Source organism: Apteryx mantelli, chromosome 1 (assembly GCF_036417845.1).
Source record: "Apteryx mantelli isolate bAptMan1 chromosome 1, bAptMan1.hap1, whole genome shotgun sequence".
In the NCBI taxonomy this organism is placed as follows: domain Eukaryota; kingdom Metazoa; phylum Chordata; class Aves; order Apterygiformes; family Apterygidae; genus Apteryx; species Apteryx mantelli.
Window position 1 is genome coordinate 201,780,019 of NC_089978.1, and position 26,700 is coordinate 201,806,718.

Here is a 26,700-nt window from a genome sequence, read left to right on the forward strand (position 1 = left end):
TGAGGGTGACTGAGTACTGGAACAGGTTGCCCAGAGAGGTTGTGCTGTCTCCTTCGCTGGAGACACTCAAAAGCCACCTGGACACAACGCTGGGCAAGGTGCTCTAGGTAACCCTGCCTGAGCAGGGGGGTTGGATTAGATGATCTCCAGAGGTCCCTTCCAACCTCAACCATTCTGTGATTAATGTAATCAGTTCCCTTTATGGCCACTAATGAGATGACACTTCTGGCCCTACCTACTGTAACTCTGTGTTCTAGACACTGGCCTCCTGAAGCAGTCAATTTAACATCTTGGAAGCTTCAGAGTACCCTCTGCTGGCTTAACATGAAAGTTGTGAAAATCTTCAGCACAATCTACTGAAACAGTATTCTACAGATGTATTCTTTTTCTAGATGTAGCACAGGGGCTACACAGCTGTGTCATAATATTTATCATCCACAAAGGGACTGCCTAAAACAACATCAAGCTACACCTACTAGGATTCTTTCCTTAACAAGAATTCCAAAGTTATCATTCCATGAGAATGCTTGTCCTGCCAAATACTCTCTCAACACCATCTGTGTGACTAGCTTAATATAAAATAAAGACTTATTCTGGGGACACTTGTTTTGAACATGAACAGTGTGCAATGAATTGATAATGGAATTATGTCCCAAAAAGATGAGTCATTAAGACAAGCTGTTCCCCCTTCTGAACTCTCTGGCAGAGCTTTTCCACCTTCTCCAGCACATACCACAGTCAAATTTCTTGTTGCAACTTTGACATCAGTTAGAAAGGATGCAAGTCAATCACTGAAGAAAAACAGAAAGCTGAACTGCATGTATTATAATGACAACAGAAGATACAAAGTTGTGAAGTACCTCAATTGAAAAGTTTATTACATTTGTAATATGCCTCAAGTTGTGCATGTATGTCTGTGTATGTCTACATATGCAAGTATGCTTTTATACACATAAGCATTTAGATTTACAGACTTGACAATAAATGTAAAGATGGAGTTGAGACACCTTTCTGTATTTCCTAGCATGATTAAGGAGAAGTCTGTTTCAGTCCAGATTCTTGGACTGAAAAATGTTTAGAGATTGCCACTAATGGTGGATGCTACACTACCCCTTTGTTGTGCCCACTTCATACACCTGATGACTTCTCACATTCCCCTTTCTTGATTCCTAGCAATCTGGGATCCTTCTATTTGTAAATAAAGAAATGCACAAGTAACATTCTTCTCAAACTACATTAAGAAGTCTTTGCGTGGATGCAACCACACCGACAGAGCAGAAGTTTTCTGAATTTCCCAAGAGCAAGTTAAAGGGGGACCTTAGCACTGAAACTGTTTTGAGACCTTACCTGTATGTTTCATTGCTGCCAATGGTTGTGACTAGCCATTTCCTTTAAAAAGACGTTTGCATTGCATTTATAGGAAAATTTTGGCTGTCATGTTTTTCTAAATGGTAGTTTCCAGCCGCCTTTGCTCCAGTGCTTGAAAATATGATATTGCCTGCTCTAGGAACTAAAAAATTTGAAGGCAAACTAAAAACTTGATATTGTTATTGTTAAATGCCAGAAAGGAGTCTCACTTCAAGACTGTTCCTCTTCCACCTTTTGCAGGGCAAAAAGCTCTTATATAGGACCATCTTTTGTGTTTGCACATTACCTCTAACAAATGAGGCCAAGATCACAGCTCCATGGGGGATGGTTCCTATTTATTATGCATGTCATTAAAAAAGACTACTATCAGATGAGTACCTGACAATACAGTTTGGTAGATAAAATAATAGGGAATGATGAAAATGACATTGCCTCAGCAATTTTATAGTTGGACACTGCATTCCCAAACGGCCTGGACAGAACAATCCCGCCTTTGGCAAGAGAAGTATAACATGACCCACAAGGTTTCTCCTGTTAGGAGACTTAATTGCTTATCCACACGACCCTTTTCTGTGCATCTTTTCTTGCTGTGCAAAAATATATGTAGGCCATCCCACTTTTTGGTTTTAAGGTATGTGTTCCTCCCTGTACTGATTTCATCAGAAACATTATCAAGAATAAGCAATATTTTTGTTTGTTTTAAACTAAGGAAAAAAAGAAAATCAACATAAAAATTGTTGGAACTAGAAACAATTTTTCTTATAGGTATGCCCGACAAGCAAGAATAATAGGACTCCGATTTCTTGACTGGCTTCCAAAAAGATACTGAAAAAATTAATGTGAAAGAATTAAATTAAGGTGCCTTTTCTCCTCAAGCAAGATAAATATGGTTAGTCCAGGTATGTCTCACAAAAAGCAGACAAAAAATGCTGAGAGTAAAGTTATTTTATGCAAACTCTACCAAAATAACAGATTATTCTGCATGGACATTATGTACAAATCTGCAAAACATGAAGCACCATTACCAAAGTATACATAATGATTTCTTGAATATACTTATATTTCTAAGTATACCCCAAGACGTATTTAAAGATGATTGTCCTACTTGAGCCTCCATCTCATGGCCAGTATGAAATCCAGCTTTTTATTTTTTATTTTTGGACTACTTCTGTCCTGTGAACACAGACAAGTTTAGCAACGGAAAAATGTTTCTCCTAGATGTACAATTTTCTAGACACTATTCAAGCAATTTCTGCAAAGGAGGATGTGGATCCTACAGGTCAAATGCATGATGCAAACTGAGGCCATCAGTCAAGATTAGGACACAATACCATTAAACAAAAGCAGACCAAAAAGATGATCCCCAGTCCTAAAAAGCTTCTAGTCTCCCTACAGACAATAAAGGATGTAAACTGGGAGGTTCAAATCCAATAAAAACACACTATTAAGGAGCAAGAGAGGAAATATTGTTACGTCAGCAGACAAACCACTACAGCAAAATATAATTTTGCCAAAAAGGCAAATAGGATCACAAGCTTAGACTTCAGGAGAACAGTTTGACCTATCTAGGAATCTGCTTAGAAGAATCCCATGGGAGATGGCACAGAGAGAAGATGAGTCCAGGAGAACAGGTTGATTTTCAGGGCTCACTTCCTCCAAACCTGATGTGTAGGAAATGAAGCAAAGGTGGCAGGAGGCCTGCATGGATGAACAAGGAGCTCCTGACTAAACTCAAACATAAAAAAAATGAAGCATACAAGAGGTGGAAGCAGCGACAGGTGACCCAGGAAGAATACAGAGACACTGTCCAAGCATGCAGGGATGGGATCAGGAAAACAAAAGCCCACTTGCAGTTGAATCTTGCAACGGGCACAAAGATCAACAGGAAAAGCTTCTACAGGTACCAGTAGCAATAGGAAGACTAGGAAAATGCGGGTCTGCTGCTGAAAGGGAGCCTTCTGACAAAGGACATTGAAAATACCGAGGTATTCAATGCCTTTTTTGCCTTGGTCTTTAGTGGAATATTTGTGTTAAGGAATCCCAGTCCTCAAAGATCAGTGGGAAAGTCTGGAGAAAAGAAAACACACCCTCTGTGGAAGAGGATCTTAAGAGGACTTAAACAAGCTGGACAGACACAAGTCAATGGGCTCTGGCAGGAAGTGTTGAGGGAGCCAGCTGATGTCATGGCAAGGCTGTTCTTGGTTGTCTTTGAAAGACCATGGCATTCAGGGGATGTTCCCTAAGGCTGGAAAAAAGCAAATCCTATCTTCAGATCTTCAAGGAAGATCTGGGGAACTACATGTCAGTCAGTCTCACCTTGATCCCTGGGAAAGCAATAGAGCAAGTCCTCCTGGAAACCATTTCCAAACTTATTCAGGACAAGAAGGTGCTTGAGAGTCACCAGTATGCATTTACAAAGGGAAAATAATGCTTGACCACCCTGGTAGCTTTCTACGATGAGACCACTAGGTCAATGGATCAGGGGAGAGCAGCAGATGTTGTTTATCTGTTTGTCTGCCTAAGCAGGTTGTGGAGTCCCCCATTCCTGGGGATACTCAAAATCAAGCTGGACACAGCCCTGGGCAGCCTGTTCTAGTTGACCCTGCTTTGAGCATGGCTGTTGAACCAGAAGATTTCCAAAGGTGCCTTACAGCCTCAACCACTCCACAATTCTGTGATCTCAAACCTATCTAGCTTTTATTCCTGGCAATGACAAAACACAATTTTTTTTGAGTAGCAGAATGAGTTTTGGCTGCAGTAAGGGAAGGGTTAGTGGGGTCACAGGCAAGTTTAGGAAGCAGAGTATTTAAGAAAGGTAATTTAACTCCCTGCCAATCCAATCTCAATGGGTAATCAAAGTGGAGGTAATCAGGACCTTCAGTTAAGGGCATTAATATCATAGTAGCAAAACAATGTCATGCTAATCAAGTCCCACCTTATCTCAGGGTACTCCTGCATTTTCCACTGCATTCCGTCAGGAGTGGTGCAGAGGGAGGACCCACACAGTTAGGACTTCTCTCTCTCTGTCTCTCTCTCTGTCTCTGTCTCCCCCTGCCCCAATCTGGGCTTCTGGATTCCACTCTGGGAGCCAGGTACCTACCAGGTGCGAGACAAATGCCAACAGTAAGAGTAATCTGTTCTAACCTCAACTATTTACAATTACTCATCCAGACAGACTCTCTTTGACATCTAAATTCTGGATAGCCAAAGTTAAGCAAGATAATGTCTACTCCCAGCTAAAACAAAACAAAATAAGAAAACCCACACAACAACCATCCACCAACCCCCAACCAGGACATGAAAGAGTGACTTCTCAGTCCTTCTACAAAACTTAGGATGAACAATCAGGATCAGCGAGTTGAAATCATCTACTGATGGCAGATGCACATTCTCTAAAAACCTGGGATGAGCTCACACTTTTCTTTTGATATGTGGCTGGAAGTCTTTCCTACCTCATCACTGAATAACCTAATGTTTGGAGTATTCTTAGAAAGCAGGGGAACTAAGCTCAAGTCTAGATCTTTCATCTCCCAGGAGACAAACCCAAAGATTCGTTTGTCTTCCAGAACCTTGGTTTAAGCAGTCCAGATTCAATAGGACCAATGGCAACTGCCCCACCCCCGAAAGAAATTTCACAAAGACAGGGTAAAAAGGACATGCCTATTATCTTAATTACTTTATATGTGGCCATGTGTGGTCACACAAGAACAATCCATAGGCTTGAAATTAAGCCAAATTTTCTAGTCCTGTAAGAGGAACTATAAACTCAAATATGTGAAATAATGTAACAAACTTGAAAAAGAAGTTAAAATCAAGACAAACCAAACAGGCTAGAGGTGTGGTACAACAGAAATAGTTTCAAAGGTACTTTCAAATAAGAAAGAAAATCTGATACCCCAGTCAGAAAGATTACTACGCTAGCTTCTATTAAAATCTAATTCTAAGAGCAGAAGTCAGAGAAAACAAGATCCTTGCAGACATATTTGATCTCTATCAGCAGATTGTACCTGGATTAACACTGGAACTGAAACCAGAAAATTAGTTATGGTGGGAAGCAACTGAAAGAGATGAGGAAAATTCCACTTTGATCCAAGGAAGGAAAAAAAGCACGGGCAGCTGCTCTGAGTAACCCTAAAAGTTCTTTAACAGATAAGATAAAATCTCAAAAAATAAGCCAGGGCAGACTGATTGAGGGAGGCAAGAGCTTCTTTCTTGGTGCTTCTTCAACTTGTAAATGTCAGTTCAAAGGCTAGCAATGATAATTGGCTGGTTGAAGAGAACCTTTCCCCCATTAATTAGCATGGCATACATCAAACCTCTTTTAACAAGTAAAGGAAAAGTAGTTGTGTTCATACAGGATAATCCACATAGTTCACAATGACCTGTGTCTTGACCTTGTCTATAACCTATGGGCTTTGGCATCTCTCCCAAGAAATAAGACAGTGCCTTGAATTCTTTCAGATGATCTCTGGCTTCCTGAATGAATTATCTAATCATTATCTATTATGCAAAGCAGGCCTTTTTTACCATATTTATGAATGTATGGCATTATGCTTTGCACAGAACTCAGGATCTATGACAGAGATTCTGGGAATTTATGCCAATAAATCCCATATTGAGATTATGCCCCAATGCTCAGATGAAAGCATTTCAGCACATACTTATACGCCTAAATTTAGACATTACAGGAGCACTGTGGTATAAATCATGGATAGAAAGCTTTAATTATAGAGTAACTGTAGTTAATTGTAAAGTAGACCTTCAATTGAAACAGTCAGGCCTGTAGGTTTGCTTGTTGCTGGAAAGTGTTTCCATATGAGCACAAGCTAAATCTCTTGTGGAGTTCAGCTATAACCTACCAGATAATTTTGTCCTTTGAAGTGGCTAGATGACTGAGCAACGCATATCTCATTGCAGAAAGCGTGCCTGGTCTTAGGTCAGTAAACCTGATGACAGGATGACAACCTAAACAGGTTGACTCCAGGAGGAGGTGAGAGAGAATCTAGGCTAATCAAGGTTCAGCAGTAACATTAGCACGTGGTTTTTAATACCAGAAATCCTAAGCAATATTTCACTAAGGCCAAAGCCTTGTTCAATGGGTGTATCAGAACACTTTTGAAGCATTTATCAACATACTCATGTACTTTGACACTTGAGGCCTGTAATTCCATGCAACCGTAAGTACAAGAGCTTGCTCTATATAACTAGCTATTCTTGCAATGTAAGGAACGAAGCGAGCTGTTCCCCTTGCATTTTAACAGCTTTGTGCTTTTTGACTGTAGGATTGGTGTGGTTAACACAAAGCACTTGGCCTTTCTTGTCAGTTTCTACTAATCAGTCAGTTTAAAAACATGTAACTAGATACTGTTTTTGATAATGAGGGTCAAAATCCAAGACAATCAAGAGTCCGATACCCATTCTACACAGGGCAGAGGGAAGGAAAAGGGAAAAAAAAAAGAGGAAATACTGACAGGACAATTCTGAGTTCCTGTCTTTAGAACAGCGTAATAATTAGTCTGAGGTAGCAAAACAGGGATGCAGAATGAAATGAGAGGATTAACTCTTTAGAAACCCAGTGTTGTCTCAATAAACATTCTTTAGAGAAAACTAAATATTTAAATTCACCTTTCTGGAACCCTGACTTCTTTCAAGTCTACCCACAGTAATTTCATGTGGAACAATAGAGAAAGTCATCATGGCAGGGGGGGAGGGGGTGGGACTGGGGAAAAAGGATAATAGTGACTGTTAACACCCAGGGAGCACCTCCCTGCGTTTCTCAGCAGATGTCACTACCAGATGGTTCTACCATGGTAATGGAAAGCTGAGAACGTTATTCTCTGGAACCCAAAGAAGAGTTTGGTTATACTACACACTATTCTTATTACTCAAACTTCTGTGCCTTTTGCAGTCCAGGCCAGGAAAAGTTTCTCCTTTTAATCACCAGAGAACTACAAATTCTTGGAAAAAAAATTTTTTTACATTATTTTATCTTAGAGTTGAGCTTAACTGTCAATTCAGTTTCCATTTTTCTCAAGCTCCGAGAAAAAAAAAAAAAGTAACTGAACGCTTCCAGATTGTAATGTATTGTTTGTAATTAAGGACCTCCTCAGAAACCCCCCAGTAATCCCAAATAACTTCCATTGTCCTCTATACAAAAAACTTGAAGGGATTTTAGAATAGCAAGTTCCTCTTGATATGAGGAAACAGTATTTCTGGCTTGAAACATTTATAGAAATATTTCTACTGGGAAGTTCCTTTGAGTGCAATTTGATGGTAGTTCCTAAACAGAACTGATGCTTCATTTTACTATCAACAAAAACCATTCAATCATCTCCATCAGACTCCTGACATCTGATATTACCATAACTGTCTACACCTGCACCAAAAAACCCCCACACCCTTAAAGGTCCTTGAGTTGTATTCCCTGCGTTCCCAAAACTGTTTATTTTTTCCTCCTTTTAATTTAGCACTTATTAAATACAACACTTATCCTACAACTCAAAGCATATGTGGCATGTAGGCCCATCTCTGGCATTTAGACCAAAAACCCTGGGAAAACACTAAAAGATTTCATTCTCAGGCTGTCAAAGTAAGAAACATATTCTAATCATACCAGCTGAAGGAAAATAACTGGTCTTAAAGATGACTGGTGGAGATATGTTAATACCACTGGGCATTAAAACTTCAGCTCACAAGGTCAGCTCTGACAGCCTTTTTTAACATAAGAAAAAGCAGAGTAATTTTTTGCACAATATTCACATAAATATCTATTGCATACACAGATCCTATATGCACTGATCACAAAAACTGTCTAAACACAGAAATTTTCTTAAGTATATAGAATGTGTTTGGCCTTCAATGCTCAACTGTTCAATACTATTTACACCCTTTTTTTTTTTCTGACTACATCAAGGTAGTGTTTATGACTTCTTTATAGCCAAGCACAGACTATGGTCTTTGTAACCATATTCTCTACTCCTTCCATATCCCTGTATCCATCAACTCAGTGTATTCCAGATTTTTAATCACTTCCCTCAGATCTTTAGCTAATGCATCTAGGTGTGCCTTAATTTACTTACAACTGAAAAGGTCCTGCAGAATACACCAATCAATTTTAGCTCTTAAACTTGCCTTTAAAAGCTTAGAGACATGTAGAAAGTGTTGTCCATGATAGGCTTACTAGCTTTGCCTCCTAAACAGCACAAGAGACAACCTGATTGCACTATGCTTGCTCTGGAAAAAAAAGAGAGGAAATTGTTACGCGTAACAGCAGATTCTAGCGAAAATTATGTATTCATCAATTCCAGAGAGCACTCCCTGCCCAAATGAAAAATACACATAGCAACAAAGTAAGGTATTAATGTCTTAAAAAAATTTAAGACACACTCAAACAAAATAAACTTTTATTGAATGCAGTATTAGGCATTCCATTTCGTTTAAGGGAACAGCATTTCTCCCCCTCCCCAAAAGAGATTCCCTTTGATGATTTCTAAAAACTGTATTTCAGATATAGAAATACTTCTCATGTCAAGAAACACCAAACTTCATTTCAGTTCAGTTCATTTTTTTTTCCTGGAGTTATGAAGTGCAACATAAGTCCTTCCAAAAAGATGATAGTTTCCAGTAGGCACTAGAATGAGAAATCTGCAACTTGTGTACAATTGCTGGGTACAACATTATGTTAATTCAGGTTTTATACTTACCCATCTAAAGTTGTTTTTAAACAACTGTATAAAAAGTGGTATTTAAGAATAAAGAAATGAAGCTTAAAGAGCAGCTTGTCACCATTAAAAAAAAAAATCCTAATGGCAACCTGCATATTTATACCATTTCCACAGTATGTCAGCTATCAGAGCCTTAGTCCAATAATTTAAAAGTTTGGATAGGAATGTCTTTTGATTCTGAATGAAGATCATAAGTCATCATGTCCACCAGGTGAAGGCTCAGTTGCTACAGTCTCTATTTCGTCTCCTGTGAAATTAAGTATCATAATTAGAATACAAATAAGAACATGTATTATTAATTACACCGTATATTTTTGACTTTAGAAATTGTTAAAAGCCCAGACCAGCATGTTTATCAGGACCAGGCAAGCAATAAAGCCATACAGAAGAGCTACTTGTACTAGTCTTCTGGTCTAAGTTTATAAAATCTGTATCAGATGCAAACAAGACATTTCAAAAAAGCTGATATAATACTGGCAGTGGAAAAATAAAACCAGCATAGCAATTTCTATTCTAAGCATTTGTTTTCACCTATTCACAATGAAATTCCTGCTTTCCACATCAAAAGCTCACAAGAAATTCTAGTTTTTGAACATGAGAAGCAAGTTTCACTCAGAATTATCTTCTGTAGTGCAAACTGCTCAGCACAGATATAAAAAACAGCCTTTAAGCAGCAGAACAATTTCATTATGCTGGTAATAGCATTAATCTAGGAAAAAAGTTTAGTTCATTTTGTTTTTATTCTTATAAAATGGCAGGCTACACAAGGGGGAAAAAAAAAATCCCCAAACAAAACACAAACAACAGTAACTAATCTCCTGAGTATCTGTACAGGAAAACCTAGATAGCTATATTTTTAAATGAATAAGAACAGAGAGTACTGAGAGTAAAGCTCTGAACTGAATGACCTTACAAAATACCTGCACAGTACCTGTGCAGTATTACAACCTACTATTGTGAGATGAAAAAGCAGACTGTAGAGTTTAAGGAAAAATAAACAAGCTAAGAACTAGGAAAAATAAAGTCATAATACTGAGTCTGCCTTGCAGCTATCCTCATACAGCCTTTTTTGCAAAAACAATCCTATCTTTTGCTTTGGAAATAAAAAAAACTAAAAAAAAACCACACACAAACTAGCTGGAAAAACAAAACAGTATCGAACATGATCCTGCCCATAATGTTTCATACATTCAAGATCAGAGTTCAAATTATAAAATTTAACATTAAATTTGAATTTCTTGACTGAAGGTACAGCTCATGGTGCGGTCAAAATAAACAGCTCCCTACCGCTAAAAGATATGTTATCTTCTTTCTCCTTCTTACCATCTACCTTCACATCAACTCTGGCACTTGTGTGATGACAAAATAAATAAATTCAGCTCACTCATCCAGCAAAAAGAATTCTGCTTAGTATTCTGAAATTTCAGTGAGTTGAATCAGCTCATCACACAACCAGGTAAGTCCATAAGACATTATAATTAATAACAAAGAAAAAGGAATGGGGAGGAAGAGGACCTCCTTTTTATGATAGCAACAATCTGCTAATTCACTTTAACCATGTAATGGAGCCAGACATTTAGTGACTTTTAAACACAACCTCAAATTCTGCAAAAAAAAATTAACACAACAGGACAAAATGCATTGTCTTTGAGCAATAAAATAGGTGTGCCAGATTAAGTGGCCTCCACCACAAACCACTTGAGACTGCATCTGTAGGAAGAGGAGAAATTACACATGCTGTTTGTAATATACATATTACAGACAACTAAACCTTTAGAGAGAAATATGCTTCTAGGTCATAAATACAGAAGACTTGAAAAATCTGAAGTTAAAGCCACTTGCCTGTTTTTACAGTTTGAACACATGTTCCATCCTTCTCTTCAAACCCTTCTGAACATACACACTTGTAACTACCTTTAGTATTAACACAGTCTTCATTTTCTCTAATGCATGCCTTTTCTGGAAGGTTACATTCATCTATATCTAGAGATAGAACAGAAGAAGGAAGATTCCACCATTATTGTTTTTTTACTTGTACTCAGCCGTATAAAAACAAAATTCTATCCAATCACACAAACAGGATCTCTCCAAGTATTTACAGCACCTCAGTTAATTACCTAGTGGGAACACTGAGGAGCAGAATGCTGCTGCAACAGATTTAATTTCTGTTAAAATAATCTGTTATTATAAACTTGCTTCAGACTGAGTTTCAAACTTATTGAGATAGTACTGTTTTACATGTTTTGTAGGTCCTATGTGAGAAAATGAATTATGTAATTTCATTCCTCTCAAACTACCAAGGATTTCCCATGGTGATATTCTTTTGATGCCATCAAGGTACAACTAAAGAGAAGGGAACCTGTAAATATTGCACCATCATAATCAGTTAACAGGTACTTATCCTCACTACCTTCTATTCTTCTCCTGCAGGGAAACGCCATTTTCACTATTTTTGCTATTATTTCAGTGTTATAATTCACTATTAATTAGTATCTTTTGACTTTGGACATTAACGAATTAACAGAAACACAACAGAATCCCCACTGAAACACTTTATTCCTGTTGCAGCAGGATACAGACTGGATACAGACTCTCACTTCTAAAGAAACACTAAGTAACTGACAGAGATCCATGTATTTGTTTCCTGAACCAGCTATAAAATACTTTGTTTCTTTTCTACCTGTGTTTCACTTTTAAGCCTAGTCATGCATATCAACAACATAAAGAATGCCAACAGAAAGTATTTATTGCTAATACTCATTTTTTTGAATACAGCTGTTGTGGTACTTCCATAGGCTCGAAAACTAAAGCAGACTAATGTGAAAGTGTTCAACACTTCCTCAACTTGGCTATGTAAGAGGAAATTAAATGGTATTCTATAATATACTGTTAAATCCACCAACCTGTACACTTTTCTTCTTCCTTTATGTATCCAGATGCACAGGTCTTACACTTGTCAGAACCTTCCCCTGTGCAACCTACACAGCTAGCATCACACACTAAAGATAAAATAATTTAAGCATAAAAATTCAAATAAATACAGGTTAAAAAAGTATTAGCCTTAAAGCCAGTCAGCTTACCCAAACAAGAAATAACCAGGTAACTTTTCACCTTCCTCAAGCTACTATAGGCCTAAAGCCTCACCCTCCCCACGTCCAGACAGCATTATACTAGATGTCTAGTGTCAAACACTTCTCTAGTGTTATCCCAAGTTAAAAGTTTAAAGTGTATAACAACAGACTAACCTTTTTCTTTCTTAATCTATTTCATCTTGAAAAGCAGGAACAAACCTCCTTCGAAACTTACTATGTAAGAAGTTTATGTGTTAGGGAACTATATACATTTACAGTCCTCTTCAAAATCATGCAAGTTCGCAAGACAGAAAGACATTAGATTATTGGGAAGAGAGGAGGCTTTTCAGTATAAAGAAAAAAAAGAAACAAGAGCCCCCCAAACGGTGTTATTCTGTCAAACAAAATAATGAAGAAAAATGATTTAAGAATCACTACAATGGCTCAAGCTCCTTTTCCAATTTGTACTCAAGATATGTTGTGAGTACAAGTATTTTTCAAAAAATATATGTCTTTAGGTGAGTAAAGTGAAAGTATTGTTCTTTTTCTAGAATACGATTCTAGAAGATAAAATAAACAAGCAGATTAGAAACCTTTGCATGAGAAGGATCCATCTGTATTCAAACAATACTGATCATCTTTGCAAGGAGAATCAGCACACTCATCTATATCTGAAATACAAGAAGTGACAAATTACCTGAAATAGTGGTCATGATTAAGTAGCTGGATTAATATTTCAGTACTATGCTTCAAGATCCTGTAAGAACTGGCTCACAAAAGCCCTGCATTCAAAGTGATCATTACAATGAGTTTAGGATCAGATGTGTGATATCCTGGACATAAAAGTAACTTAATAACTTATATACTGACTTGTCCAGGTTGGACTTGCAAAAACAAAACAAAATTGTGATCCCCAGAAGCTGTTTTGTGATGACAAAAACAAACATACCAGAAATTCAAGAGATTAAGTTAAATAAATTAAAACTTCCGGAATACCTGCCATCCTTGTCATTCTCAAGTCAGTATTTTGCATGTGTTTTTTATGCTTTTTATACAAACAGCATAACAAATAAGCAGGCAGGTTACTGTTCTGTAATACTTTTGATTTTGCTAATTCTACATTACTAAGCTACGGAACTTTTAAAGTATCAAAAAAAAAAAAAAACCCAAAGAAAAAAACCACAAATGCACACACATGGTTTAGTTTCCTATTCAAAGGTCAAACTGGAGAAAGCAAAGTTTTGGTTAGGATCAGTCAAGCTGAAAACCAGTTCTACCCAGGTAGCTAAAACAGGCTAAATCTTGTGAGATCAAGGAAAGGGTACAATAGTACTCACAACTAAAAAAATCAGACAAAGAAAGGCTATTTCAGTTATCTTTGCTGTCCATCTCATCTTCTTGCTGTCAACATCATTCCTACTAATTCTTTAATTTAACTTGTACTTGATCAATTGCTGTGATTATTTTGCAAAACAACTGTACAGATGACAATACTGGAGCATTTTAAAAATCTCTTAGCGTCTTACAGTTGCCTAAGCAGGTATCACAGTTGCTGAAATTCAAATCTTAATTCTCATTAGTATTTTTCAAAAGCAGCGATGTTCACACAACTTTTAAGATACTGTTTCTAGACGTTAAAGTATTTTTTTTAGTGGTTTAATTTGACCAATTAAACAGTGCTATAGGATACTTCATCTACTTGTCGTTAAAGAATTTATGACTGGAATGTGTTCCTCTTCCCCCAGTGCAGTCCTGCATTGGGAATATTTTCAGTATTAGGGTTTTCCCTTAAATGTTTCATACATATCATCTCAAACTGATACAAATGCTATTGTAGAAATAAATAACCAGATTAATGGAAGTGCTGCGCTTGATCTTTCCTGGTATAATTTCTCCTCAAAAATTGGAAAAGTTAGTGTGGCTAGTTTTTAGTGAAATGTTTGAACCTTAACAGGGCTGAATATTTATAAGCATATAATAATGAAAACAATTGTTTAACTACCAAAAAATATTTACGTAAGTTGACAGGAGTCTTCCAGTAGTTGGAAAAGCAGTTAAAAAACAAACAAAAACAACACACAGAGTTGGGCGCTCTTTAATATTCAAATAAACAAACACCATATCTTAAAAGAAGCACCCCACTTGGTATTATCTGTAATCCGCTGAACTGAAAACATAAGAAGTGATCAGTTTGCTGCAGGCAACTATAATCACCAGGTGACGGGGGGCGGGGGAGGTACGGGCACAGTGGGAAATAATGTTTGGTCCATATTTAAGCAGTTAAGAAAAAAAGAGAAGCCTACAAATTGCAGAAATCTAAACTGACAGAACACTCTAAATACTGTAAAACTTGATGCAATCTAATCTTATTTATTAGCCACTGCTGTTGCAAATCCTGTTTGAAGTCTAGCAAAGATTACTCACCCACACAAGCTGCTGCTTCATTTTTGATCCAGCCTTCTTTACAGTCTTGGCAGTCCTTATTACTTGATCCGGTACAAGTTTTACAGGCAGCATGGCAGGCTGAGAAAAGAGAAGACTATGAAGAGCTACACTGAGAGACTTCAAAACAAGTTTACATTTACAAATTCTCAAAGAATGTTATTTAGGATTCACTGGAAGCCACCACACTTTACTAGCTTGATCCTCTTATTCACAAGATTATATCTCAACTTTATGGCAATACAATTTACAGAAATGCAGCTCCATCCTATCAAAACCAACCATCCAAACCAAGAACCATACAGTAAGCTTTTTCTCAGGAAGGTGTTTGCAGTGATGAAGTCAAACCTGGCAATTACAGAGGTGTGCACCACTTAGAACAGAGTGTTGTAAAATTCTACTGACTAGATGTGGCAGGTCCAGTTTTGAAATATTTGGAAAGAAGAGATCTTGAGAAAGTAAACTTCACTCCAACTGCATAGTGATGAGACAATAGTTTATAAACACTAGACTCAGCACTATTACCTAATGAATCATGATATTACTTCATTTCCAACTAGCTATAAGACCAATGTGTGAAGTGATACTAAACTTAAGATCCAGGGAAGCATACCAGAAATCCAGCTGACTGGATAAACCTTTTGTTGTAATACAAATGTGTGCGTGTGTATGTGCATGCGTGTGTGTAAATAAGAATTACTACACAGCTAGATGAAAAAACAATGTAGATAATGTTGAGTAACAATTTTATTAGATTATTAGTCATGACTTAGTTACTAATAACCTTATTCAACATGTAAAAACACATGAAAAACCTAGAGCAACTCAATCTGACTCCCCTAAAAAAAGGTAAAAGTTCATTCCTAAGATCTGGTGAAATTACATGTACTTAATGAACCTTACATGTACTTAACTGGAATCTATGTAGTCTACATTACAGATTAGCTGTTTCCACATCCATTTTTCCAATTAAGCATATCTGAGACATGAGGGAAAAAATGGCTTTAAAAAATACTCCATTAACTTGTGATCAACTTCAGCTCAAGATTTTCCTCATAATACTTTGGCTAAAAAAAAAAAAATAAGCTTTTCTCCCCTACTCCCCCCACCAAATAAATGAAATTCTGCTTAATAAAAATCAAGGGGAGTCTGAAAGGTGACTTACCAAATCCTTGAAATTCCACAACAGTGACTGATTGATATGTTCTTTATGGTTAAAGCTGAGTAATCAAGGACCATTTTCTTTTTTTTGTCCACTTGCCCACTTACAAAGTGTTCCTATTTTTGTTTAGAAAAAGTGAAGACTGAAGACAAGGATCTAAGCACATTACAAGGAGTTTGTTACCTGTACAAACAGAATGAGTCTCATTTTTCAAGGTACTGTAGTAACCATTAGAACAGTCCAAACAAAAATCTCCTGTATATTCCTTGTCACAGCTACATGAGCCGTCTCCATCTCGGGTACCATCACCATCACAGCGGCCGTTTCCATGACAAGGTCTTTCTGACCCACCACGGCAAGCTAAAAAGGATCAAAAACATTTTAAAAGTCAGATGTTAAAGAAAGTAGCTTCCTATTCTCAGCCACAGTCACCTGAAGTCCCTTACTTCACAGACAGTAAAATGTAAAAAGCAGTAGTCACATTAAAACAGGATAGATTTTCCAGAATCTTTTTCCCTTGACCGCAAGCAAAAAAACACAGAACAAGGAATTCTCACTAACATATTAAAGTATAAGAAGAACTCAAAATAATCTCCAGGGAAGTCAAGTTATAAACTTCATCTTGGATAAAGATCATGGCTTGGAATTTTATCTATTTTCCTAGCTTTATGACTGAAGTTGGTATCTTTATTCTGGATTTCTGAGAACGTTTATACAGCAGTTGCAAAAGCTACTAGTGATCATTTGGATCAGTGTCAGGAATTAACACTTCACTTTTAACTGCTAATATAAGATGCCCAGGCTGCTCTCTAAGAGGGTGCAAAATTTTACAAATTTATAAGCTATACAAGCTTCAGTGACCAAAATGCCCTCTTTACCACTCTTACTCATAGACCTTACTTTTCTCCAACTGCCTCCCACCTATTTCTCCCATTCCCTGTTTACCTAATCCTCAACTGTGAATTTGTTCATTTAATCCCCAACAGCATTTTTGCCACTTTATTCTTGAAAAGAGTCAAGGACTGTTGTCTACATAGCTTCTGAAAGGCCACCTGATCACCAGATGTCAGAGACCCTTTCAGCATGGTTCAGGTGTGGATGTGAGCACCATGAGATCACATGGATGCTGCACATACAAGTACACTTGATAGTTTCGTATATTCCTTCATGCCTGGAAGACCTTGTTCAGGCAGGGTGTTCCCAAGGCAGCTACTAAGCAGCAGACAGGCACTTACTACACAGCAGTTGGTGTCTCAAGCAAAGTATTGCACTTTACACATTAGATCATTTGAGGAAAGATTGAGACAAATGGGTAAAAAGCACATTTTTTTCGTTAAAGAAAAATTACCAAGGCAGTCTGGTCCATATGTTCCAGCAGGGCAACAAACTTCTATCATTTCTATGCAAAACCACTTAAACAAGTCAGGATACTTCTTTCTGTATTACAGAAGACATTCATTTATCAATTAAAAAAATAAACATTCTTTGACAGCCATCTCACACATCTGAACTTGCACAATGCAATCCAAAATAGTCTTGAAAATAATAAGAGGGGGTTTTTTTTTTGTTTGTTTTTAAGAATCATGCAAGACATTTATCGCACGTGACAAAAGATTAGACACCTATGCAATGCATTTTCTGAAATTAAGAAAGGAATCTTATTTCATGAACCAGTTTCTAGAAATCCTCCAACTCTTTTTTTTTTTTACGTTTACCTTCTAAACCATAACACTATTATCAGACTCTACTCATATTTTATAGCTTGTATTTAAATAGAAGATGTGAGATAAGTTACCAGTAAAACCACTTCAGTTTAAAGAGGACTTATTTTTTTTATCTTTAAGGATTACTTCCTTCTCAAGAATGTAGAAGAGAACCCGGGACAAGTATTAACATTTGCTCAAGTTACTGCAGATCTCACTTCTTAACAGTGTGCACATTAAAATTCCTCCTCTTTTTAAACATGAATCAAGTAATACTTCAGAAGGACTTTTTTATATTAAGAAGTTAAAAGTCATGTGCTACTCTGTATAACAAGAATATGCTCCAAATTAACAGTAATATCAGTAAATATTTTTTAAGCAAGCATGAAGACTACAGTTCTGAATGATAATTCAAAGGGCTAAGTCCCACGGTATAAATAGAGAGCAAAATCCCAGCAACTTTATCAAAAGGAAAGCTCTACTGAAGGTTCAGAAATTTAGTAGCGTCTGACAGTAGTTATGTCTTCAGCAACTCCCACGACAGGTGCTTTTTTCGGCTTCTTAGACTATTACATCCGGCTGTACCAACTCCAAGGCTCAGGCCCCGAAAAGTGAATTCAAGTACAGTACCACTTACTTAGAATGTAAAAACTTGCCACGGGGGGGGAGGGGGGGGAGGGATATCTAAAGTACCCATGGCAAACTGTCTTTGGAAATTACAATAATAAATATCATTCATTTTTTGGTAAGTGCAAGGACAGAAGGCAAAGTTAATCAATTGCACTCAAAGGTCTATCAAATAGGCAAACTTTCAAAAAAGACACTATTAACAAATACATTTTATGAATGAGTTTGCTGACATTTTAGATCTTCTTGGTCAAATTCTCTAGTTTAAGGCAAATTTCTTTCAGTTCTACAAAGTTAAGAAAGCTTCAGGAAAATGAAAATGAACTAGATTTTACTCTGGCTTGTATATCTCACATTTGCTTCAATTTGCATGTTAATGTACACTCAATTCCTGTACAGTCAGGTAACAAAATCAGCTATGAGGCGATCATTAAGGACCAAACGGGTTAGCAAAAATCCTTATCCAGTGATGAAATGGTATAATGGCAGTTTATCCTATCAAATTCTGGCTGAGTGGCAGTGCTGGCAGTCTAAGGAAGTAAGGAATATTTAGAATAAACGTGATTTGGAGTCAAGAAAAGAAATTTATGTGCTACAATGCCATCCTCGCACTAATATTTTTATAGTGGTACATAAAAAGCTCATTTATAGTGGAAATCATGGGACAGATTGGAAGGCAGATAGGGGCAGCTGCTACACTATCATCCTCAAGGGATCTAACTCTGAGACTTACTAGTATCCAGTTTTGGGGGGTTTTTTTTGATTGCCAGGAGGACAAAATAATGTTTTAGGGTGGAAAAAAAGATACAAGAAACAAGAAGTCCCCTACAATTTAATGGCAAAGGAAGAGAGAAAAATGGGATCAAAATAATAAAATCCAGAGTTTTCCAGTGTTAGTTTGCCTCAATACCCCACTGGTAAATGGAGAGGCAGTAGGAGATAGCCTATGAGAGACAAGATTGGATGTTTTGGTGCAACACTTCAGGAAATGAAAATAAGTGAGTTAAGTGCAACTTTAAGTGTAAGTGCAAATAAGTGCAACGGCACTTTAGAAGTTAGTTTGAACCCAACAGTACCCAATGGCAACTCTTGAAGCGTAACAAAGAATGTCCCATACAGAGCTGGATTGGCTAAGAGCAGGGAAAAAAAGCAGTAGATGAGCCTCTCTACAATGAGAATTTTCAGTTCCCCAAACTGCAGTGTGGGATCCCCAACACAGGCCATCCAATATCACTGCCTGGCTGACAGAATCAAACATTCCTTCCATATATAGCAAAAAAAAGCCTGGGGACTGGAAAAATCTTGGTCCAGCATATTATTCACTCAAGGTAAGAAAAAAAAGCACTCATTTATTGATTATATAATCTTAGAATTAAAGAACAAGTATCAATCATTTTGAGCAAACAAAATACTCCAGAAAACTTTCTTTTTCATCCCAAATCTATTTAGATGCTCTCCCCACTTCCTGCTGTTGTACAGCTGGACACTACTTTCATTCATGGGTGAAAATTTTGATTTGGAGCATGCAGTACAAAGTAAGCTCATAATGATTCTTCAAATTTGCACATCTATCTGTACGTCACAACTGTAAAGAGAACAAAGTGAACTTCTAATTATATACTTTCCAGCTCTGTGCTACAACTAACATATGCTTATTGATCAGACACAGGATTTAACATTAACAGTGCATCCTCTTAGATATTTGTCCACACGGACCTCCACAAAAAACCTGTTACTTACAGTTTGAACCACCACTTCTCTATATGTTCTTCATGCTCTTCTACCATGTTGTTGCATTCAAAGTTGCTGCTGTCACATAGATTCTCTATGATCTCTACTAGACGGATTTCACTAAGAGCAGGGCAGGGGAAAGTCATAAGTTTAATTTTAAAATAGTATGCAACACCATTTTAGATACAATAAGAGAAGCTAAACCTCAGCCTAGACTACTTTATCAGTTTATGGTGTGTTCTGAAACAGTTCCAAGACAAAATAAATACAAGAATAAAAAATTAGTTAACATTATTTCAACTAAAAAGATTAGAAGGATCACTACAAAAACCACTCTAGCTTGTCTGTATTTCTTATTACATTTGCAGATTATAGGTTTATTAGTTTTTATCTTTCCAGCAAATTTGAAGTGCAGTATTTTTCCCAAGTTCAACAGTAAATGTCAGGTATTAGCAATACAAGCCCACGAAGCTGACAGTAACTGAAGTCTGGAAGTCCCACACTTGTATCTCAGTGATCAAACTAAGATTAAAAACTGAATTTGAAACTTGGGAGAAAGATGCCAGATCACTTTACTTAGTAATCAAACATATATACAAAAGACTACAGAAATCTGCGCTTTTTCTAGTTATCTGTTTGAAAACCAAAAGAGTGCAGACTTTAGGCAGCAGTTACCGATTTATTTCTAAAATAACAAGTATGGCAGTACTCCACAACTAAATCCTTTACAACAATAACTTAGTTATACTCTAAAGATCATTATTTTTGGACTTAAATAGCTTAAACAGAAAAAACCCTACTATGACCAATGACAACATTAACTTTTATTGCTGTCAGAAATGAGCCAGACCATTAATAAGGACTTTCAGTCTTTACTCTAAACTGCAAATACTGTGTAATATGCTATATTTTAGTAAGAATTTAGGATTCAGACATATGAACCTTTAGCTGGTTCAGTTTTAAGTTCCAGACAGACTGTGCTGTAAAATTACAGACAGTGAACATTAAAGCACAGCCGAACCAAAAGCACTGAGGCAGCTTACCTGGATTCATACTTCGATAGGGTCTTCTCTTCCCAAGCAGTGTTTCCACCACCAAAATTCTTTTTAGCGGTATCTGCTAATCCCTGACAAATGAAAGTACCAAAAGAATCCAAGTAGAACACAGTGTTTATTTCTAACCAAAACTAAGAGCAGTAGTAAATAGTTAAATGAAAAAATTTAAAAGTGCCTTGCAGAAACTTCAGTAGAGCTCTGAAGCTGCTAATCAAATTGCTATATGAAAAAAGGCAACTGACAACGTGAGAAGTGAGAAAGGACAGGTCATAGCAATACACCATGCTTCACTTTTCATAATATTGAAGAAAAGACTTCACGAGAATTTTCGTTTACATCAAAAAGCATACAGGTGTCAAGATCTATACCTCTCTCTCAGAAACTTCACACACACGTTGAATTGGCCTTCTACTTCATTCTTATCTTCACTGTTAACCACATAACAGGTCAACTTAACTAAACCAAACTACAACAGGGCAATTCAGGTAAACTTCCCTGAGTTACATACAATACTTATCAAATCATATTTCATGAAAATTTCAGAAATTAAACTGATTTAGCAAGCCTACAACACTGAACATAGACACCAAAGGTTTTAAGTATTTGTGATCTCTGTGGCTACAGAGGCCCCCTTGCTGCATATATTGAATTTACTCTGCCTCACTGTCACAAGTAACAGTACACACACTTTTCAGGGGATGGTGTTTTCCATCAACAAGTCACACAAAATCTACATGCTAGAAGAAACGTAGCAAGTTTACCTTTTTGAATTAAATCGCCAAAACAAGCTTTGTTGGCAGCGCATAAGGAGTTTATTAGGCTACCTACTACCTCAAGGACTGAAACTGTTACTTAAGAGGAAAGAAAAATGCTGCCACATATTGATCTGACTTCAGATGGACGCCTGTCGCGGAAAGGACTATCCAGCGGGGCGCTGCGAGGGACCGGGGGGCTTTACCCGTCACGCTGTGAAAGCCGGGAAGCGCCGGAGCTGGCGGCGCCTCCGCTCTCCCTGGCAGACCCAGGCCCAGCCCCCCCTTTCCAGCCGCTCCGCACCCGCCGCTGCCGAGGCCGCGCGAGCCGCTGCGGGCGGCAGCGAGCCCGCACCGGCCCGGAGCCCAGCACCGGCCGCCCGCGGGGCTCCGCCTCGGAGCGGCAGGTGCGGAGCGGCCTGCGCAGCCCCCCCCGCCTCAGGCGTCCCGGGGCCCCGCAGCGAGGCCCCCGCGGGACCCTCCCGGCCCCGGCGCCCACCTGGTTGAACCTGTCCACGATGCCCCGGCAGGTGGAGCACGCCAGGCGGCGGCGCTCGCCGGCGCCCAGGGCGGGCGGCAGCAGCAGGGCAGCGCACAGCGCCAGCGCCACGGCCAGCGGCGCTCGGCCGGGGCGAGGCGCGGGCCAGCGCCGCATGGCGAGGGGAAGGGGGCAGGGAGCCCCCGGGAGGAGGGGCAGGGCCACCCCCGGCCGAGGCGCCAGGTTGCGGCGCCGAGCCGAGCCCGCCTCAGCAACGGCGGCGCCGGCTGCGCAAGCAGCGCGCTTCCCCGGCTTCGTCCCGCCCCAGCCCCGTAGCAACCAGACGGGCGTCGGCCCGCGAGCTCCATTCAGATTTCCGCGTTAGCGCCACGCACGCTCCAACTTCCGGCGCTTATTGGTGGAGGTGCCAGAGCGGAGGAACGTGGTCCAATCAGCGCCCGCCACGCTACGGGCCAATTGGAACCTCCCGCGTGCACTGAAGGTGGGGGAAGAGGGTTGGGTAGCGGGAGCAATGCTGGTCTGTCTCGTGTTCTGCTGCCATTGTAAGTATGGGTAGCCGGCAGCGCCTTAGAGGCTTCAGAGCTGGCCGCCATCTCTATTTAGCAGCTGGGAGCCAGCCTAGAGCCTTTCTGCTGCTGGCGTCGCGCTCTGCCCTCACCTAACATGGCTAGTTCGAGAGTAGGTCACGTGGGTATGGTATTTCCCCCTCCCCTTCTGTTCCCCCTTCCGTACCGCCTCACGTGCTGCCGGCGGCGCCCTCTGTGGGGCGGCCACGTGGACGCCCGGCCGGTGAGTGCGGAGCGGCGGGCTGGGTGGCGCCCTCGGGGGCGCGTGGGCCGGCAGGAGGTAACGGCCGGCAGGAGGTAACGGCCGGCGGGGCGCGTGGGCGGGCGCGCGGGCACCCCGCCTGTGGAGGAGCTGGCGGCGGCGGGCAGCGCTGGGTGACCGCCCGCTTCAGCGCGTTGCCCGCAAAGGCTGGCCGGCCCGGGGCGGTGAAGCCCCGCGCCCCCGCGAGAGGCGGTGCCGCCACGGACACGCGTGCGAGTGCGCGCCGGGATCCGGGCGCGGCGATGCCTCCGCGGGCTGGCGGAGGCTTACTGGGTTTTTCCCTCGTGATTTTCGGTTCCCTGCTGCGGCCTTCTTTCTTGCTTGTCCAGCTGAAAAAATACTAAGCTCTAGAAAGCTCACCGCTTAGTACTTAATCTCAGTTTGTATAGTCCATGCTTGAAGAAAGTCATTCATAACGGTTCTGACTTAAAGGAGGTTTCTGATAACGTATTGCCAAATCGTGATGTGGTGCAAATAAACTGTAGTCTGCCTGAATTGCAAACTTGCCTAGACTTATTAAAAAAAAAAAAAAAAAATTTAAAGTTATGCTGAAAATATTTTAAAATAATTGTAAACCTAATGTAAATGAGAAATTTGGTTATTTATAATAATTATATATAATAATTATATAGTTTTTCTCCTGATTTCGGTGACAGTTTTACAGTCACTAATTATTATCACTAGATTTTTTTTCCCCAGTATTTTCTGGTTCCTGTCATGTAGCATGGCTCAAGAATAGATTAGTGTTGTAGAGGGATGGAAGCAGGGAACTGTGAAGAGAAAAAGAACAGTCTCCTCATTAAGGTAGTTGAATGTCACCTTGGGGAACTGGATACTATACCTGTCTCTACCACTATACCTGTCTCTACCACAAAGTTCCTGTACAATGTCAGAGAAGATATGTATGCCAAATTCTTCAAAAGTTATTTTGAATCTTATGTTATTTCTTTTTTTAGTATTCAGTTTGAAATAGTCCAAAGCTTAATAATAGTAACTTAAAGAGAGGTAATTTTGAATCTGCTTTGAGTCTATAAATCAGTATAGAAAGCTGTATACTTCTAAAAACTGACTTTTGCAATCTCAAGTTATTCATTGGTTATCATTTCTTTGACTCAGTTTCACGCCTGTAGAATTGGAATAATGTCACCTTAACTCATACAATCTAATTGATTAACATGTGTGAATCATTCATGGTAATCAACAGCATAAAAAAAGCCCTGAGGGCTATTTTATTATTCTGTATTTAGAGTGAGGGCTGATAGTATGCAAAACAGAAGATGCAGTCCCCTACTTTGATTAACATACAATGAGATACTGATACCTAGTGTATCTAGCCATTTAATGACTACTAAGCATCATGGACACTTTGTGAGGGAGAAGTCCTTCAGGAAAAAAATAGGTTGTAATTAAAGGCTATCATAATTCATAGAAAAGATATGCAACTTAAGTTTATTTGGCAGTGATCTTAATTTGGTGTTTCTTAGGTTTTGAATGACTTGGTAGCTTCAGCATTTTTGCACATTTGTGGATAACCCTTATTGTGGCTTCAAGGAAGGAAAGAGAACAAAAGGAAATACTGTCCTGTGGATATACCTGCAGCCAAGCAGACAGCTCAGTCCACCAGCAGCACAGCCCACTCTTACTGTAGGTAACACAGCTGGTTGTGGTCTGTTCTCATCCTTCATGGGAACTGGCCACTAGAGGGAGATCAGACACATTTTTCATGGATAGGCTTGGTAGTCTGCTTACAGTAGAGTAGCAGTCCAGTTAAGCTGCCTGCATATCTATTTTTTGACTTAAGGGTGTTCTGTGTTTCTCTTCTCCAGTTCAAAGAATGGTATTTTCCACGTAGCTTCCAAGTACCTCTCTAGCTGGTACTGTCCCAGACTTCCTTTCTTGGGTCAACTTTCTCTTCTCCCCCACACTTTAACCAGTCAGCAAACTTGGGCGGAAACATATGTAAGAATAGCAAGTGTCATTCTCCTTCTTAAAGATGAAAAGGTGATCCCAACAACTATAGGCCTTAAATTTGATCTCATTTGGAAGTTAGCTTTTGAGCAGATTTTGAAAGAAGAACAAACAAAAATAAAGTGAAAATGGGAGCTAATACAACATGACTTTACCCAAACTAATCAAGCCAAGAAGTGAGGACCTAGTGGTGGGATTCTCTTGGTGGTTCTGTTTAAGAGACTTCTATTCCACACTGCATGGGAGAGCAAAATGCAGTCTCCGTAGACTGATTTAACACACAGTTTGGCTGCCAAACTCTAACATATTTATACTGAGCATGTCCAAAAAATGTAAGTTACCCAAATTTGGTAGGCTTTTGTGGGATGAATAAAAAGTACGTTCTTGAGACTTGTGATCCTTCTGCAGAAAAAGCAGAGGCATCAGCCATTTTCAGTGAAACTTTTTTTTTTTTTTAATGTGAGAAAACAATGTATTTTTACCCACTTTCATCCCAGAAAGGGGTGAACTGTTTGTGGTGAAAATCTCCCCTTTTCTGTGATTCAGTGTGAAGATGGACATCTGATAGGGAATAAATGTGGCAGTATTGTAAGGACCTGAGGAAGTTTCTTCTGAGGTGGTCAGAGCGTTAATGATGGATCAAACTCTGATAGCCCTCTCCTTGGGGGGTTGGACTAGATGATCTCCAGAGGTCCCTTCCAACCTCAGCGATTCTGTGATTCTGTGAAAAATCTGTTTCAGTGTTTCTTGAGGTTTTTTTTTTTTTTTTTTTTTTTTAAGAAAATGATAAGCTTTAGTTGCAAATATTTTGCCTTTATGTAGCAAACATATTTTAAAGTTCAAATTCAATGTCTACCTGACTGTCTTGAAAAATTTCACTTGAATATTGAAGTTTGTCAACATCAATTTTTGACTAAGCAAATTATCTTGAAACTTGATTTCTAAATTTATAGTCTTTATCTCAGAAGCCTAGGTGTTGTCTTCATGCTTTGTCTTTTAAAGTGTTTCCCTTTGGGGAATTCAGTGTGTATAATGTATTTAATTATCCTCAAAGTATATGAGTTTGCTGGCAAGCTCATTTTCTTTAGGCATGTAGTAGGATTGAAGTGTACAAGGTAAAAATCCTTGTGATAAACCATGTACGGGATATGTACTTTCACTGTCATTCAGATAATTTAGAAAACTGGGGATCGACTGTATATTTGGTGATAATTAAACGTGTCAGGAATAGGCTATATTGTAGACTGGTCAGAGTATAATCAATGCAGTGTTTACAGGTGAAGGTAATATCTTTTTATTAGATGGCCAATACAGCCAGGAAGGGAAAAAATAGCTTTTAGGACTTGGGCCCTTCTGCAAGGGTCCTAAAATGCTTGAAATGTTGGGAAGCTGAGGCTTCTGAGTGAGGAGTACCTGACCTGTTGATGTTCTACATACTATTTCATATGAAATTCAGGCTATTTGGATGGCTGTGTTGCTATGTGACCTGAGGTAGATTGATTCTTCAGTATCCATTCTTCTCTCAGGCGAATTTGGCCGGAAATGTGAGATGCTTTTGTATTTATTGGAAGAATTCAGTAAGAGAGCTTTCTAGAGGCAAGATTTTGTACAAGATAAATTACACTGTGCAGAGACTTAATTCATGCCAAACACTTCTCAGAGTTGCACTGATGGCAGTCTAAGACCTCTTTTACTACTGCTGTGAAAAAAGCAGTTGTAGCATAACCCATTTTTATCCACCCTCATAAAGAAGTCATACTAGACACAGTT

General features: G+C 39.0%; 2 protein-coding genes across 9 annotated transcripts in view; one reads left to right on the top strand and one right to left on the bottom strand.

Moving 5' to 3' along the window:
• Positions 1-8,754: 8,754 nt before the first annotated feature.
• On the bottom strand, positions 8,755-22,446 carry CRELD2 (cysteine rich with EGF like domains 2). Its single transcript, XM_067315752.1, has 11 exons — positions 22,135-22,446; positions 20,872-20,954; positions 19,838-19,948; positions 19,560-19,562; positions 17,116-17,204; positions 15,951-16,127; positions 14,588-14,686; positions 12,757-12,834; positions 11,996-12,091; positions 10,935-11,075; positions 8,755-9,339 (listed from the first exon to the last, which is right to left on the bottom strand). The coding sequence occupies exons 1-11, from the start codon at positions 22,288-22,290 to the stop codon at positions 9,281-9,283; spliced, it is 1,092 nt and encodes a 363-aa protein (XP_067171853.1). The 5' UTR covers positions 22,291-22,446; the 3' UTR covers positions 8,755-9,280.
• A 204-nt stretch (positions 22,447-22,650) lies between these two features.
• ALG12 (ALG12 alpha-1,6-mannosyltransferase) overlaps positions 22,651-26,700 on the top strand; it is a 43,515-nt gene continuing 39,465 nt past the window's right edge. For 6 of the 8 annotated variants that reach the window (XM_067315790.1, XM_067315797.1, XM_067315773.1 and 3 more), the window contains exon 1: positions 22,895-22,923. The gene's annotated coding sequence lies outside the window, so the exon portion shown is untranslated. Of the gene's footprint in view, positions 22,677-22,894; positions 22,924-22,946; positions 22,998-26,700 lie in introns of those variants that run through there. The other 2 variants (XM_067315834.1, XM_067315825.1) reach the window with 2 other exon arrangements.